General features: G+C 44.5%; 1 protein-coding gene across 2 annotated transcripts in view; it reads right to left on the reverse strand.

Moving 5' to 3' along the window:
- Positions 1–1,377: 1,377 nt before the first annotated feature.
- Positions 1,378–15,187, reverse strand: part of LOC117356187 (aquaporin-3-like) — a 76,759-nt gene continuing 62,949 nt past the window's right edge. For both annotated transcript variants that reach the window (XM_033935334.1, XM_033935333.1), the window contains one exon: positions 1,378–2,766. In XM_033935334.1, the coding sequence (XP_033791225.1) occupies positions 2,598–2,766 (169 nt within the window). In that variant the 3' untranslated portion in view covers positions 1,378–2,597. The remainder of the gene's footprint in view (positions 2,767–15,187) is intronic.

Below are 15,187 nucleotides of genomic sequence, written 5' to 3' on the forward strand. Positions count from 1 at the left end.
CTACAAAATTGGTTGGTGGTCTTTGTCATAAATCGTATGGGGGACAGACTTAGAGACCTTAATATGTACAGTATACTCTGGAAGAAAGACGGGAGAGAGAGGATTTGATAGAGATGTTTAAATATTTCCGTGGAGTTAATGTACCAGGAGGTGAGTCTTTTTCAAAATGAAGGAAAACTCCGGAAGGAGAAGGCATAGGAAGAAGTTAAAAGGTGACAGGCTCAGGAGTAATGTAAGAAAATACTTATTTACAGAAAGGTTGGTAGATACGTGGAATGGTCTCCCGATAGCAGTGGTGGAGATGAAGACTGTATCTGAAGTCAAGAAAGCATGGGACAGGCATGTGGGATCTCATAGGAAGAGGAGGAGATAACGGATGTTGTGGATGGGCCATTTGGCCTTTATCTGCCAGCATGTTTCTATGTTTCTATCCGAGGCTAGAATGAGCACCAGGCATCGTATGTTGCTTGCTGCTGGCAAAGATTTGATGAGGTATGTGGGGGTGGGGAAGAGTGTGGCAGGGGCTCAGAGCATGGCAATGCAAGGCACCACTGGGCACCTTCTTCCCTCGCTTCACTACTGTCTATCGGTTTTGCATGTAAGTTTGTATCCTGCCCATCCTCCACTCAGACTCCACCCATGCACACGCCCACCTGTAAAATACAGAGTATGCAAGGCACGTGCATATTTACAGAATAGCTCTTAGGCAAATTTGGGCAACTACATGAATTGGTGCCTATGGCTTGGCTGCCTTGGGTAAGCCCGTGCTTGCTATCAGAAGCTAAGTAGGGTCAGGCCTGGCTAGTACCCGGATGGGGGATCACTGGGGGCTACCAGGTACTGAAGGCTGGAGGGCCCCCTGTTGGGCAGCGGTAACATAGTGGAGCCACTCTCTACACAGGAGAAGGCAAACCACTCCTGTACTCTGCTTTGAAACACCACAGGGTGGATTCCTCACTGTGCATGCAGCCATGGGTCAGTGTCAACTCAAAGGTGCATTCTAATTATTTACATGCATAATTGGCACGTTAGCACCTTCTTTATAGAATTATCCCACACATAGTCTTCTAAAATTGCAAACCCTGCTTTATGGAAGAAATATACAAATACACAAAATGACATGGAAATTGTCTGCATACTGTGATATAGACGGACTACTGGAAAGCATAAATTCATGTAGACTGTCTATATAGAGATTGAAAAGTAAACTGCAAAAGATTTTTTAAAAAAATCTATAGAAAGTCCATAGCAATATACCAAATAAAGTTCTATAAAAACGACTAAAATCTACAAGCCCTGTGGAAAAGCTACAAAGTCCTGCAACCTTCTAGAAAGTATATGGTAACACATAGCACTACAGAAACCGTAGACATGTCATCGAATTACTCTCCAATTCCCTTTATTAGAGGTACTGCCAATATTTGGAGTCATTTCAAAGGATATGTCCATTGGATTTATATCTTATAAATCTGTTGTCTACAAAGCTATAGTGCAATGCAAATGACCACATTTGCCCCTAAACCTAATGACAATCTACTAACGCGTAGAAGATATATGACCTACGTCTATGTACAACAAAGTCTGACGTTCTCAAATGATTTCTAATTTAAATGACGGCCCACATATTCTGACAGCTCCCAGGAACCCCCGAGTTACTAATAGTTTCCCGAATCATTGCTACTTCAACCAAAGCACAATGGAGACGCAGCAAGACATTGTAAGCAATCCAGTTGTTCAGAACAAGATGCGTAAAACATTGTGGTCTAAGACCAACTGGAAAGCCTATTGTGTATCTCGGCGCGTCAAACAGTGTAGCTGCTATGTGAGCTCAAGCGGCCCTGGAGAAGCTACGGAACGATCGTTGGCTGGCTGCACATAGGTTTTCTTCAAATAAGTTGCACCATGGGACTGCGATTTATTCCTCACGTTTTCTTCTTAAGCAATATATCAGGTTTTTTATGCCTATGGTGTGTGATTGGTAGAGTGGTTTCCCCTTGCCTATTTATACTGAAGCTTTTTCTTTCGTTTGCATTTATATTGTAGTGTGTTACATTGTTATAAAGCACAGAGTTCGGTTTAATTAGTAGGGAGTTTTTATGTTGATAATACTTCTCTCCTACTATATGCCTGATCCATAACTTGAGTAATTTGATTGCTTGCTTTAGGGGCATAATTTAAGAGTAGAAGTTCCTGTAATGAGTCTGTATGTTGATGGCTATGCCATATCAAGCCACTACTCGCAGGTAGGGCATTATATATCGTAATGTGCTACAGTTACAAGATGTCTTTCTTTATTGCTCTTCTTAGTATGGGATATTTCCAAAGACCGCTCACTTCACCTCCTCTTCTCTTCTGCATACTTTTCCAGGGTTAGGGAAACACACTCGGTGCCTCGGTTCATGGGGGAATGCACATAGAGCAGAGTAACAAGACTTATGCACATTTCTAAAGCGAAAGCATCAAGGCTATGCAACCAAGTACAACAGAGCTCTTAAACTTTGTCTTCCTCCATCGTCTTCTGCTTCTTTGGTTATTTCAGGCCTAAGAAGAATGTCTTTGTCCCTAGATGGCAGTGAATGGCTCTTCGTAGGCACTCTTTAGATCCTGTCTTTGTGCTTCACGTTTGACAGCTTGACGTTTTCTTGCTCGGTGGACGGTGGTGGAGGCTCAACGTGAAACCCAATCATTAACTCGTACACCAAAACGCCAGCCACTGCGCCGAGTAATGGTGAAACGATCGGCACCCACCACCATTGGTCTCCAGCACTAAAGTAAAAAAGGGATGACAAAACAGAGAAATGAAATTATGGTTAAAGAAGAACTATTTCATACCTATCACCCTTGATTGATTTGCGTTTCTGTCTACATGTTGGGAACAGCGACTCTTGTTTTATATTTGAGGGGAAAAAATTCTATACGCAAACATCTGCAAGTTGAGTTCAGTCTCTCTTGTTAACACATGCAACCTCAGAAACCTTGTTTGAGAATCAGAAGTCAAATTGGCCCAGCTACACTAGATGGAGTTTGAGCCCGCCGGGAAAGAAAGGGAAATATAATAAAATACCTGAATGTAAAACCACTTAGGATATAAGTGGTATACACTTCCCCCTCCGTATTCGCGGTTTCCGTATCTACAGATTCACTTATTCGCGATTTTAAACTAAAATTCCTTTTTCTTTTTTCGGGCTATTTTAAGCCCTGTAAGCCCCCCTTTAAGCCTTACCTGGTGGTCTAGCGCAGTGGTTGCCAACCCTGTCCTGAAGGACCACCAGGCCAGTCGGGTTTTTGGGATAGCCCTAATGAATATGCATGGAGCAGCTTTGCATGCCTGTCACCTCCATTATATGCAAATCTCTCTCATGCATATTTATTAGGGCTATCCCAAAAACCCGACTGGCCTAGTGGTGGTCCTCCAGGACAGGGTTGGGAACCACTGGTCTAGCAGGTTTTCGGGCAGGAGCGATCTTCCCACACTCCTGCACTGTGCAAATCGCTCACAGGAAATGGCTCAAGAGATTACGGGAGCTCAAGCCAGCCATTTCCTGTGAGTGATCTGCACGGGGCAGGAGGGTGGGAAGATCGCTCCTGCCCCGAAAACCCGCTAGACCACCAGGTAAGGCTTAAGGGGTGGCTTTCAGGGCTTAAAATAGCCTGGGGAAGCGAGGGTTAGGGGCAGAACCAGCCCAAATATTATTCACAGTTTTTTTAATATTTGCGGGCCGGCTCTGCCCCTAACCCCCGTAAATAGAGAGGGGGAAGAGTAATCAATAAATCAATAAATACAAAATAAAAATAAACAAGGAGAGATAATTGGCGAGAGGTTTTTCTGGTGAGCACTTGCGGGAGTTAGGGACGGACCGCTGCAACAGTCTTAGGGCAATTATTTTAGGAGTGTGGAGCTGGGAGGTTGCAGGGCAATGTCTCTCAAATCGTGTGCCAAGGCATAATGGTGTGCCCTGAAGAGATTCTGGGTATGCCATGAACGATTCCAGAATTTTACTTTAGTTTTAAAGAAACCATTCCTAAGTGGAATAGATGACATGTACTACGCGTCGTGTACGCAAGAGTCTGTCAATGTTATGAGCGTCTGCGTGCGTAAGGATACAACCGCCCAGACAAGCATCACTCTTTGACGTGATTGGAACTTGAAAACTACTGGCAAGTCATTTTATTATTTTTATTTTTTATGCAGTAGTTATCCTAACTTGAGCAACAAAGCAATCGAGGCTTTGGTACCGTTTGGATCTTCTTATCTTTGCGTACTTGGATTTTCAGCTCTGACACCTCAAAAAAAGAGAATGACTGTAGATGGTGGATGATGAAATGCGTGTTTGCCTGTCGACTATTGAGGTGTGTTTTGAGTTAATTTGCGCTCAAAAACATGCAAATCCATCGCATTGATTAACAATTCTATTCTATCTATTTTACCCCCTTTTTATGAAGCCAATTACCGTATTTCACCATATATAGGCCGCGGCCTATATATGGGTTTTGCAAGCCGGCCTAGTGGGTGCAGCTTGCATATCTGGGGTGGCCTATACAGCATTTTAAAATCATCCCCCCGCCCTCCCTTACCTCCTCGAATTGCGCCGCCAGCATTGCAGAGCAGGAGTGATCTTTGCTTCTGCAGGCCGGCCTCGTGCTACTTCCTGTCAGGACGAACTGACAGCAAAGCCATACAGGAAGCAGCGCGGGGCCGGCCTGCAGACACAAAGATCGCTCCTGCTCTGCGACGCTGGCGGCATGATTTGAGGAGGCCACCGCCAGCGAGGGAGTTAAGGGGAGAGAGGGAGGACAGGGGGATGATTTTAAAATGCTGTATAGGCCGCCCAGCTCCTGGTAGATAAGCCGCGGCTACTAAAATGGGGCAGCTTATCTACCAGTTTTTAAACTCATATAGGCATTATTTGCGGCCTATACGGGGGCGGCCTATAAGTAGGGAAATACGGTAGGCTTTTTTATCCCAGCTGCGATGGCAAAAGCCCCGACACTCATAGAATTCCTATGAGCATCAGAGCTAATACCACCACGGCCAGCGATAAAAAAAAGCCTAACTTAGCCCTTAATCTTCTTTCCGTGCCTTCAATTAAAATGATAGGAACTAGAAGACACGACATGTTCTCAGTTATGGCCCCACATTCATGGAATCTTTTACCACAATACATTAGAGAACTAAAAGATCTAACACTATTTAAAAAAACGTTAAAAACCTTTCTTTTTAAAGATGCGTATGGATCTTAGGACACTAAAAAAATCGATTATTTTTCAATTGCAACCTGGAGTTTTCTTTTTTTTTTTTTAAACAGCTATTATTACCCCTCTACTTGTTCTTCCCTTTTATGTTTTTTCTTCTCTTCTATCAAAAATTGTAACTATTCCCCTTCTTAACCACACATGTCTTGTAAGTCTTACCCACAAAATTATTTTAAAGTTATGTCTACACTCAGTTTGTTAAGTTTGTTAAATTTTAACTAACAACAAATTTGTTTTTAAGTCAACATTAACATTTTATTTGTTTAATTTTATTAATTTATGTTATTATTATTGTACATCGCCTAGTAATTTAAATAGGCGATTCATCAAGAATAAATAAACTTGAAACTTAATTTCTCCATTATTACAATTATGTACCCATACATAGCTTAAAGAACTCTAAATAAATAATTCTCAAATTTAAAGTTTTTGTTGGTTTTGCAATTTTATCATTTAAATCATAATGTGCCACAAAAAAAAAAACATTTGCTCCATTTAGTATGCCGGAGCTAAAAAGGTTTGAGAGACACTGGTGATGGGGGCAGTAGATATGTGAAAGGTCCCTCCCTCCCACCCCTTTTGGTTTTTGCTTGTGTAGCGTTGTTTGCTTTGTGCTGTGTTGGCTGTTTGGGAGGGGTGGGCTGGGGGAGGTTTTGGGCAAGGGGATGGCGTGGGATTTGGGAGGTGGGGCGGTCGCAGCCGGGTTGGGCGCTGAGGCCACAAACGGGGAGTTGCCCCTGAAGCAGCTGTCGTGAGCAGCCTTACAAGGGAAGTGGGGATTGAAAATGGATTGCTCGTGGGCGGCAAACGAGTTGCAGCGTGACCTGACGACATTGTAGGTCACGTTGTTGTCTGAATTGGCTAATGGGATGTAGAATTATGAGCTGATTGAAGAGATGGGGAAGCCGCATGGGGGGGGGGGTTTATATAATGTTAAATGAATGAGTTGTTTTAATAAGTTTAACAGAAATGTTGGAAATAAAGCGGCGGCCAAAAATGTTTGTGTGGAAGTGGGAGAGTGTGAATGCTAATATTAAGAATCACCCCACCCCTACCTTTTTACAAAAGCGTTTTTTAGTGCAGGCCGGCACACTGAAAGCTCTGCGCTGCTTCCGACGCTCATAGGAACTCTATGAGTGTCAGGAGCAGTGCAGAGCATTCAACTCACCAGCCGGTGCCAAAAATCGTTTTGGCGGTTTTGTAAAAGGGAGTGAGGCAAGCTTCTGAATAGAGAATGACATGGTGGTTGTTACCCGCGGCTAGCCGTGGGTAACCCGCCAAAACGGTGACAAAAAAAAAAGGTCACCGCGAGATCGGGGACGAGGCCATTCACCGCCCCATGGAGTGGTGAATAGTTAGCACGCGCGGTGAACGAGCGTTCGATCCGGCAGCTCCCTTTCTCCTGCTGGCCATGCATCTCCCTCTCTCCCTTCTTTTCCCTTACCTTTTCTTGTTGAAACTGGCGATTTCTATAAGGCTATGAGCTGTATTACAGCCGGAGCCTTGAAGTTGCGTCGCGTTGCCTGCTGGAAAAATCTCCTTCCTGTTTCTGGTTGCATCGGAGGAGACTTTTCTAGCAGGCAACCCGACGCGACTTCAAGGCTTCGGCTGTAATACAGCGCATAGCCTTATACAAATTGCCAGTTTCGCCACAAGAGAAGGTAAGAGGGAGGGAGGGAGAGAAATGCACGGCTGGCCGGTGGGAGGAAGCTGCTGGACCATGTGAAGGGTGCTGGGGGTGGAGGGATGGAGAGAAGACGCTGAAGACGGGGCCGGGCCGGTGAAAGGGAGAGCGGTGACGGGGATGGCAAAGACGGGGACGGGGCGGTGAAGGGGACGGCGAAGAGGATGGTGGTCCAGGGACGGAGCAGTGATGGGGACAGAATTTTTCCCTGTGTCATTCTCTACTTCTGAAGAGTTTATAATAAGTGGCTATGTTATGTCATCTGAGTCTTATATTCAGCTATATCCCCCTTTGAGTTCAACATGGATTCCAGTCTAAGGGGTCCTTGTACTAAGGCGCGCTAAATCGGTTAGCGCACCTTTGTGAAAGAACCCCTAAAATCAGTCTTATCTGGGATCCTACATATTATATTACAAGTGCTCTTATGTTCCGCAGATTCCATAAAGTTTAGTAACTTTGAGTTTACGCCCAGCAGTGTCTACGGTGAGCTGTCAAAGCTCAAGGTTAACAAAGCAATGGGGCCGGACAACCTGCACCCCAGGGTGCTTAGGGAGCTGAGTAATGTCTTGGCGGAGCCACTGTCCGCGCTCTTCAACCTCTCCCTTAGTACAGGCAGCGTCCCGTTGGACTGGAGGACGGCTAACGTCATTCCACTCCACAAGAAAGGCTCCAAGATGGAGACAGCAAACTACAGACCAGTGAGTCTAACATCGATAGTGAGCAAACTAATGGAAACTCTAATCAAACACCAATTAGATAAGATCCTGGATGAGGAGAATCTACGGGATCCCCGACAACATGGATTTACTAAGGGGAGATCCTGCCAATCCAACCTGATCAGCTTCTTTGACTGGGTAACGGGGAAGCTGGATATTGGGGAGTCCCTGGACATCGTGTACCTGGACTTTAGCAAAGCATTCGATAGCGTACCACACCGCAGGTTACTGAGCAAGATGAGTTCTATAGGATTAGGTAACACATTGACGAAATGGGTTGGGAGCTGGCTTGGAGGTAGGCTCCAAAGGGTGGTGGTGAACGGCACCCCCTCCGAAATGACGGAGGTGATTAGTGGAGTACCACAGGGCTCAGTCTTGGGCCCAATCCTATTCAACATCTTTATAAGAGACTTGGCAGAAGGGCTTCGAGGTAAAATAACATTATTCGCCGATGACGCCAAACTGAGTAATGTAGTGGGCAAATGCACAACAGACGAAGATTCAGTGCCCGACAACATGATGCACGACCTACTCCTACTGGAGCGATGGTCTAGGACATGGCAACTCAACTTCAATGCCAAAAAATGCAAAGTTATGCACCTGGGCAGCCAGAATCCATGCAAGTCTTATACCCTTAATGGCGAGATCCTAGCAAAAACGGTAGCAGAACGAGACTTGGGGGTAATCATCAGTGAGGACATGAAGTCTGCTAATCAAGTGGAGCAGGCTTCGTCCAAGGCAAGACAAATCATGGGCTGCATACGAAGGGGTTTCGTCAGTCGTAAGGCGGAAGTCATTATGCCATTGTATAGATCCATGGTGAGGCCCAACCTGGAATACTGTGTGCAATTCTGGAGGCCGCATTATCGCAAGGATGTGCTGAGACTGGAGTCGGTGCAAAGAATGGCCACCCGGATGGTCTCGGGACTCAAGGATCTACCATACGAAAAACGGCTTGACAAATTACAGCTATACTCGCTCGAGGAGCGCAGAGAGAGGGGGGACATGATCGAGACGTTCAAGTATCTTACGGGCCGCATCGAGGCGGAGGAAGATATCTTCTTTTTCAAGGGTCCCACGACAACAAGAGGGCATCCGTTGAAAATCAGGGGCGGGAAACTACGAGGTGACACCAGGAAATTCTTTTTCACTGAAAGAGTGGTTGATCGCTGGAATAGTCTTCCACTACAGGTGATTGAGGCCAGCAGCGTGCCTGATTTTAAGGCCAAATGGGATCGGCACATGGGATCTATTCACAGGGCAAAGGTAGGGGAGGGACATTAAGGTGGGCAGACTAGATGGGCCGTGGGCCCTTATCTGCCGTCTATTTCTATGTTTCTATGTTTCTATTTATTTATTTATTCAATTTTCTATACCGTTCTCCCAAGGGAACTCAGAATGGTTTACATTAATTTATTCAGGTACTCAAGCAGTTTTCCCTATCTGTCCCGGTGGGCTCACAATCTCTCTAATCCAGGGGTAGGGAACTCCGGTCCTCGAGAGCCATATTCCAGTTGGGTTTTCAGGATTTCCCCAATGAATATGCATTGAAAGTAGTGCATGCAAATAGATCTCATGCATATTCATTGGGGAAATCCTGGAAACCCAACTGGAATACGGCTCTCGAGGACAGGAGTTCCCTACCCCTGCTCTGTGCAGATTCCAAAGAGAGCCAAGTAGTTCTTGAGAATGGCAGCATTACAGCGAAGAGAAAGTCAATTAAACACATGGCCAATAAATATATCCTAAACAGAAATGTCACGACATAACACAGCATTTGTATACCACAAAACCATGAACATCCTTGCGGTTGACAATTAAAAAAAGAAAAAAGCTTAACACCAGGTAGGAAATTACAAAAAGTATAAGATGGTCAGTTAGAAACATTTATCGTACAAATAAGTTTTTAACTACTTTCTAAAAGTTCAGATACGAGGTAGAAGTGAGAAATTGTCGACGGAAAACAGACTTCCAAGTAGCTGCTTGATATGAGAGCAGTCTGGAACAAAATCTTCACCATCTTTTCAAATACCAAATAGTTTTTTTAGCATCCTGATATGTATGGGCAATGACTTCCAAACATATCATTTCCTAATTACATCTTCAGACTGATCCTAAATATTTATTACAAAGAACCATTTGATAGACCTCTTCAGGTGGTTGGTAAATTATTCCATTCATTCACATCGACATATTTATTGGAACTAGATAGTATTACATGGGGGAGAAATAAATAGACAAATTACCCGAGAGCATAATAACCTGTTACGAGATGAAAACTTTAGCACTAAGCACTTTTTTCTTTCTTTCTTTTGTGTGTTGTAATTATGTTCAACATACACCTTAAATTACGAAAGAAACATAGATCTAAAAAAATGTCTCCATGTGTGTGGAATATTTGATCATCGTTTGCGGCAAGAATCTCCATCCTGAAAACACAAGTCTCTTTTTATGACTTTGTTTTGGTTTATTTTCCCATCTGAGCTCCTTGGGTCGCCTCTGTTGCCCCACCTGCTCCCAAATGGACTCTACTAAGAACATAAGAACATAAGAAATGCCATCTCCGGATCAGACCTTCGGTCCATCAAGTCCGGCGATCCGCACACGCGGAGGCCCTGCCAGGTGTACACCTGTCGTAATTTATAGTCCACCATATCCTTACATGCCTCTCTTAAGGAGATATGCATCTAGTTTGCTCTTGAAGCCTAGAACGGTCGATTCCGCAATAATCTCATCTGGGAGGGCATTCCAGGTGTCAACCACTCTCTGAGTGAAGCAGAACTTCCTGACATTAGTCCTGAACCTGTCCCCCCTTAGCTTCATTACATGTCCTCTAGTCCGTGTCAAATTGGACAATGTAAATAATCTTCTCTGCTCTATTTTGTCGATTCCTTTCAGTATTTTGAAGGTCTCGATCATATCCCCACGCAGTCTCCTTTTCTCAAGGGAGAACAATCCTAGTGTTATAAGTCTGTCCTCGTATTCCAGTTTCTCCATACCCTTCACCAGTTTTGTTGCTCGTCTCTGCACCCTCTCCAGCAGTTTTATATCCTTCTTTAGGTAGTACATTGAACACATTGGAAAGGTTCCCTCCCTTTAGGTCATGCTTAGCACTACTGGTAGGCCCGTCGTCATGACTACCTTACCTCCTCCCCTTAACATTCCAAACCAGACTTCCAGCCAGCCAAACCCAAATCTCTCGTGCTGCAGCGTAAACCATTGGCCCGGCACTATGTTAAGTAATCTTTTCAATTTATACTAGCCAATTTGAGCATTGCGCTCTGATGAGAAGTTCTGTTTGGAAGTGCCATCTTTGAAACAGGTGAAACTATCTCTAGTCCGTCATTCAATGACTGCTGTCCAAGGCATTCTACTATGGAACGCGTTACCGTTTGAAGTAAAGACTGCTCCTTCCCTGCCGAATTTCAGGAAGTTGATTAAAACAGTGCTATTTGAGAGAGGTTTCTCATGTAAGTGGGAAGGTTGAGTAGACTTACTGAAGCTCTGTTTTAGACAATTTAATGTTTTATGTGGAGTGTGTGATGGAATGGTTAGAGCTACAGCCCCCAACACCCTGGGGTTGTAGGTTCAAATCCCACACTGCTCCTTGTGACCCTGGGCAAGTCACTTAATTTTCCCATGCCCCACGTGCCTGCCAGGACAGATAGGGAAAAATGCTTGAGTACCTGAATAATTTGTAATCTGCATAGAATCTGCATAGAATGCAGAATATAAATAAATAAACTTATAGGATGTTTTATTGTTGACTTTGGGGCTCATAATCGAAACAGAAATACGTCTAAAAACCGGCCTAAATCGGCACTTGGACAATCAGTAACACAAGTTGTCCAAGTGCCGATAATCGAACCGGGTTTTAGACGTATCTAAAAACGACTTAGGCCTTCACAATGCTGCAGTACGCCCAGAGCTAAAAGAGGCGTTTCAAGAGGAGTATCGAGGGCGGGATTTGGACGGGACATGGGACGTTCTAGACTTAGTCGTACTGCATGTATAACTGAAAGTTTTACAACACTGCCTAGACGGAACATGGACGTTGTGACTTAGGCCCTCTAAATCCAGGTCTAAGTCACAAGAAAGTATCCAAAGTGGCCAGATAAGCACTGCAAACACAAAGTACAGACCCCCACACACTGCCCCAGTGATCACTGATGCCCCCCCCCCCCCCCCCCCCCGGCCATAAAAATCGCAATAACAACTTTACATATCTGCCTCCAGAACATCAGCACCTGGCAGCCTGGCATAGGAAAGCCTAGTAGAGCTGCACAGAGGTCTTGGGAGTGGGTTAGTGAACCATGGAGAGGAGGACCCAAGCCCATAAGTCACTCTAATCACTGCATTCATGGTGAAACATGTGCACCCCCAAACCCTTTTGTACTGCCATATAAGTGACACCTGCAGCCATAAGGGCTATTGGGGTGGTAGACAGGTGGGTCTAGTCGGTTCTGGGGGGTGTTTTGGGGGGCTCACCATAACCTATAAGGTTGTTGTGGTGAGATGTGTATGTGGCACCCTTTTTGTGAAGTTCACAGTAGTGCCCTGTAAGGTACCCTGCTACTCTGGTGCAATGTTTAGGTGTCCAGTCCATCACTTTGCTGACCCCGTCCACATCCAAAAGGTCTTTTTCTAGGCGTCTTTGACTTGGATGAATTTTCGAACGAAAATGGGTTATAAAGATGGACGACTTAGCAGTCTGGACGATCAGACGGCTGGACGTAGTTAGATGATTTTCGAAAAGAAAAATATGTTGGACGTATTTTTCGAAAATGGACCTTTTCCCATGTCCGACTTTGGGCGACTTGCGCTTAGGGCCAAAAAGTACTTAGACGTTTCTTTTGATTATGTCCCTCCACATGTTTTGAATTATGAGTGTTTTCCTGCAATGCGCTCAGAATTGTAGGATGTCAGCGAGTAAGAAATTTTTTTTAATAAATGAAAATGCTACAACTTTTTCATGGAATGGTGTATATTTGCCTTGAATTCTTTCACATGGTAAAGTTAGAGAACTTTCGAGACCACAAATTGTATTTGGTGAACTAAAGGAAAGGTCTGTGTTCTAGGTGCAGTATACTTGACAGCAAAATGTTGAAAAGGGATTACACCATCCCTCAAACCTAAAATCAGACATGAATCTGCTCTTGGCATTAACACAACTTTTCGTGCTAGATCAAAGAGCCCTGAGAAACGCAATCCAGTCGGCTGGGTTTGCTTATTAGCTTCTAATTAGTATGTTGTTTTCTGTCCATAAAAAGTCAGGGACTTCTGTTTGGGGGGTGCCCTAATTTCTAACATGCTGAGACAGGCATCCATGATCTGCAAAACTTCTGCCTAAGGCCCATTCACCGGCTTTCCCTCCCCGACAAGCCTACACCCTTTCTCTTCAGCTGTAGGTTTTTGATTCATTCCAGCAAATCCTATGTAAGGATGAACAATGTGCATTTCTACTCTATAAACACAAAAATGTAAATTTCCGCTTCCCCCTACCACCAGCTCCCACCATGCTTCCCTTTTAATTTTTGTAAACTGTGTCGAGCTCTATATTTATAGAGAAGATGCGGTATATAAGCTTAAAGTTTAGCTTAGTTTAGATGGATGAGGGGATTTCATTAAGTGAAAATGAATATTGGCCAAAAGACGTAAGAATTGCCATACTGGGATGCATTCGTAAATTTTGAAGAAAGGGAAAAAGAAAGAGGTTGGGACTTGTATACCGCCTTTTTGTGGTTTTACAATCACACTCAAAGCGATTTATATAAAGGTACTTCAAGCATTTTCCCTAACTCTCCCAGTGGGCTCACAATCAATCTAATCTAATCTAATCTAATTCTTAGGTTTCTATACCGCATCATCTCCACGTTCGTAGAGCTCGACGCGGTTTACAGTAGGAGAAATAGGAAGGAACTACAACAGAGGGTTAGAGGTAGAAGTGTGAAGAAAATTTAGAGGACTTGGGATGCCAAGATATAAGAGTTTCCTTGATTCCTAAATTGGAGGGAGACTTACATTTTTTGAGAAAAGCCAGGTTTTCAGATGTTTACGGAAAACTTGGAGAGAGCTCAAGTTCCGAAGAGGGGAGGTAAGGTTGTTCCAGAGCTCAGTGATTTTGAAGTGGAGGGAGGTCCCTAGCTTTCCTGTGTGGGAAATGCCTTTTAGCGAGGGGAAGGATAGTTTTAATTTGTGAGAGGATCTGGTGGTATTAGGATTTGAGGAATTCCAAGAAAGAGGGATAAAGGGAGGGAGGATACCATATAGGATTTTGAAAGTTAAACAGGCGCATTTATAGTGGACCCTGGCGATTATCGGAAGCCAGTGGAGCTTGGCCAGGAGCGGGGAGACATGGTCAAATTTACTTTTAGCGAAGATGAGCCTGGGGCAGTGGAAGATTAAGGGGGAAATTTTCAAAGACGTGCCAATGGGGAAGAATGCAGGAGCGCACGGCTCGACAGTGCTGGGCGCCACCACTCTGGGTGCCTCCTTCCTTCGCTACGCTGCTGGCAGCCACTATGCAAATTATATAAACCGAACCTAACTTTAAGCACGGTTTACAGACTAGCGCTAAGCGAAGGTTTTTCCTGCATGGATTTTTTTGTGACACCATATGCAGAATCTGGCCCGTACTGAGCCACACACGTTAGGTACCTTGTTATAAAATGACGTTCTGAAACTCATTTAACCCTTTAATTGGTGAAATGGCTGCTTTACGTAACTTGATGTTGAACGAGAGCAACAGTGCCAAGTAAACAGGCATTTGGAGATGTAGATCTCCCATAAGAGCCATAGAAAACACATGTTGCTTCTGAGCAACAAGGCCAAATAAGAACATAAGAATTGCCGCTGCTGGGTCAGACCAGTGTCCGCTCACGCGGCGGCCCTCTGGTCAAAGACCAGCACCCTAACTGAGATTAGCCCTACCTGCGTATGTTCTGGTTCAGCAGGAACTTGTCTAACTTTGTCTTGAATCCCTGGAGGGTGTTTTCTCCTATAACAGCCTCTAGAAGAGCGTTCCAGTTTTCTACCACTCTCTGGGTGAAGAAGAACTTCCTTACGTTTGTACGGAATCTATCCCCTTTTAATTTTAGAGAGTGCCCTCTCGTTCTCTCTGCCTTGGAGAGGGTGAACAACCTGTCTTTATCTACTTTGTCTTGAGTCCCTGGAGGGTGTTTTCTCCTATAACAGCCTCTAGAAGAGCGTTCCAGTTTTCTACCACTCTCTGGGTGAAGAAGAACTTCCTTACGTTTGTACGGAATCTATCCCCTTTTAATTTTAGAGAGTGCCCTCTCGTTCTCTCTGCCTTGGAGAGGGTGAACAACCTGTCTTTATCTACTTTGTCTTGAGTCCCTGGAGGGTGTTTTTCCCTATGACAGACTCCGGAAGAGCGTTCCAGTTTTCCACCACTCTCTGGATGAAGAAGAACTTCCTTACGTTCGTACAGAATCTATCCCCTTTCAATTTTAGAGCGTGCCCTCTCATTCTCCCTACCTTGGAGAGGGTGAACAATCTGTCTTTATCTGCCCCT

This window comes from Geotrypetes seraphini, chromosome 1, assembly GCF_902459505.1.
Source record: "Geotrypetes seraphini chromosome 1, aGeoSer1.1, whole genome shotgun sequence".
NCBI lineage: Eukaryota > Metazoa > Chordata > Amphibia > Gymnophiona > Dermophiidae > Geotrypetes > Geotrypetes seraphini.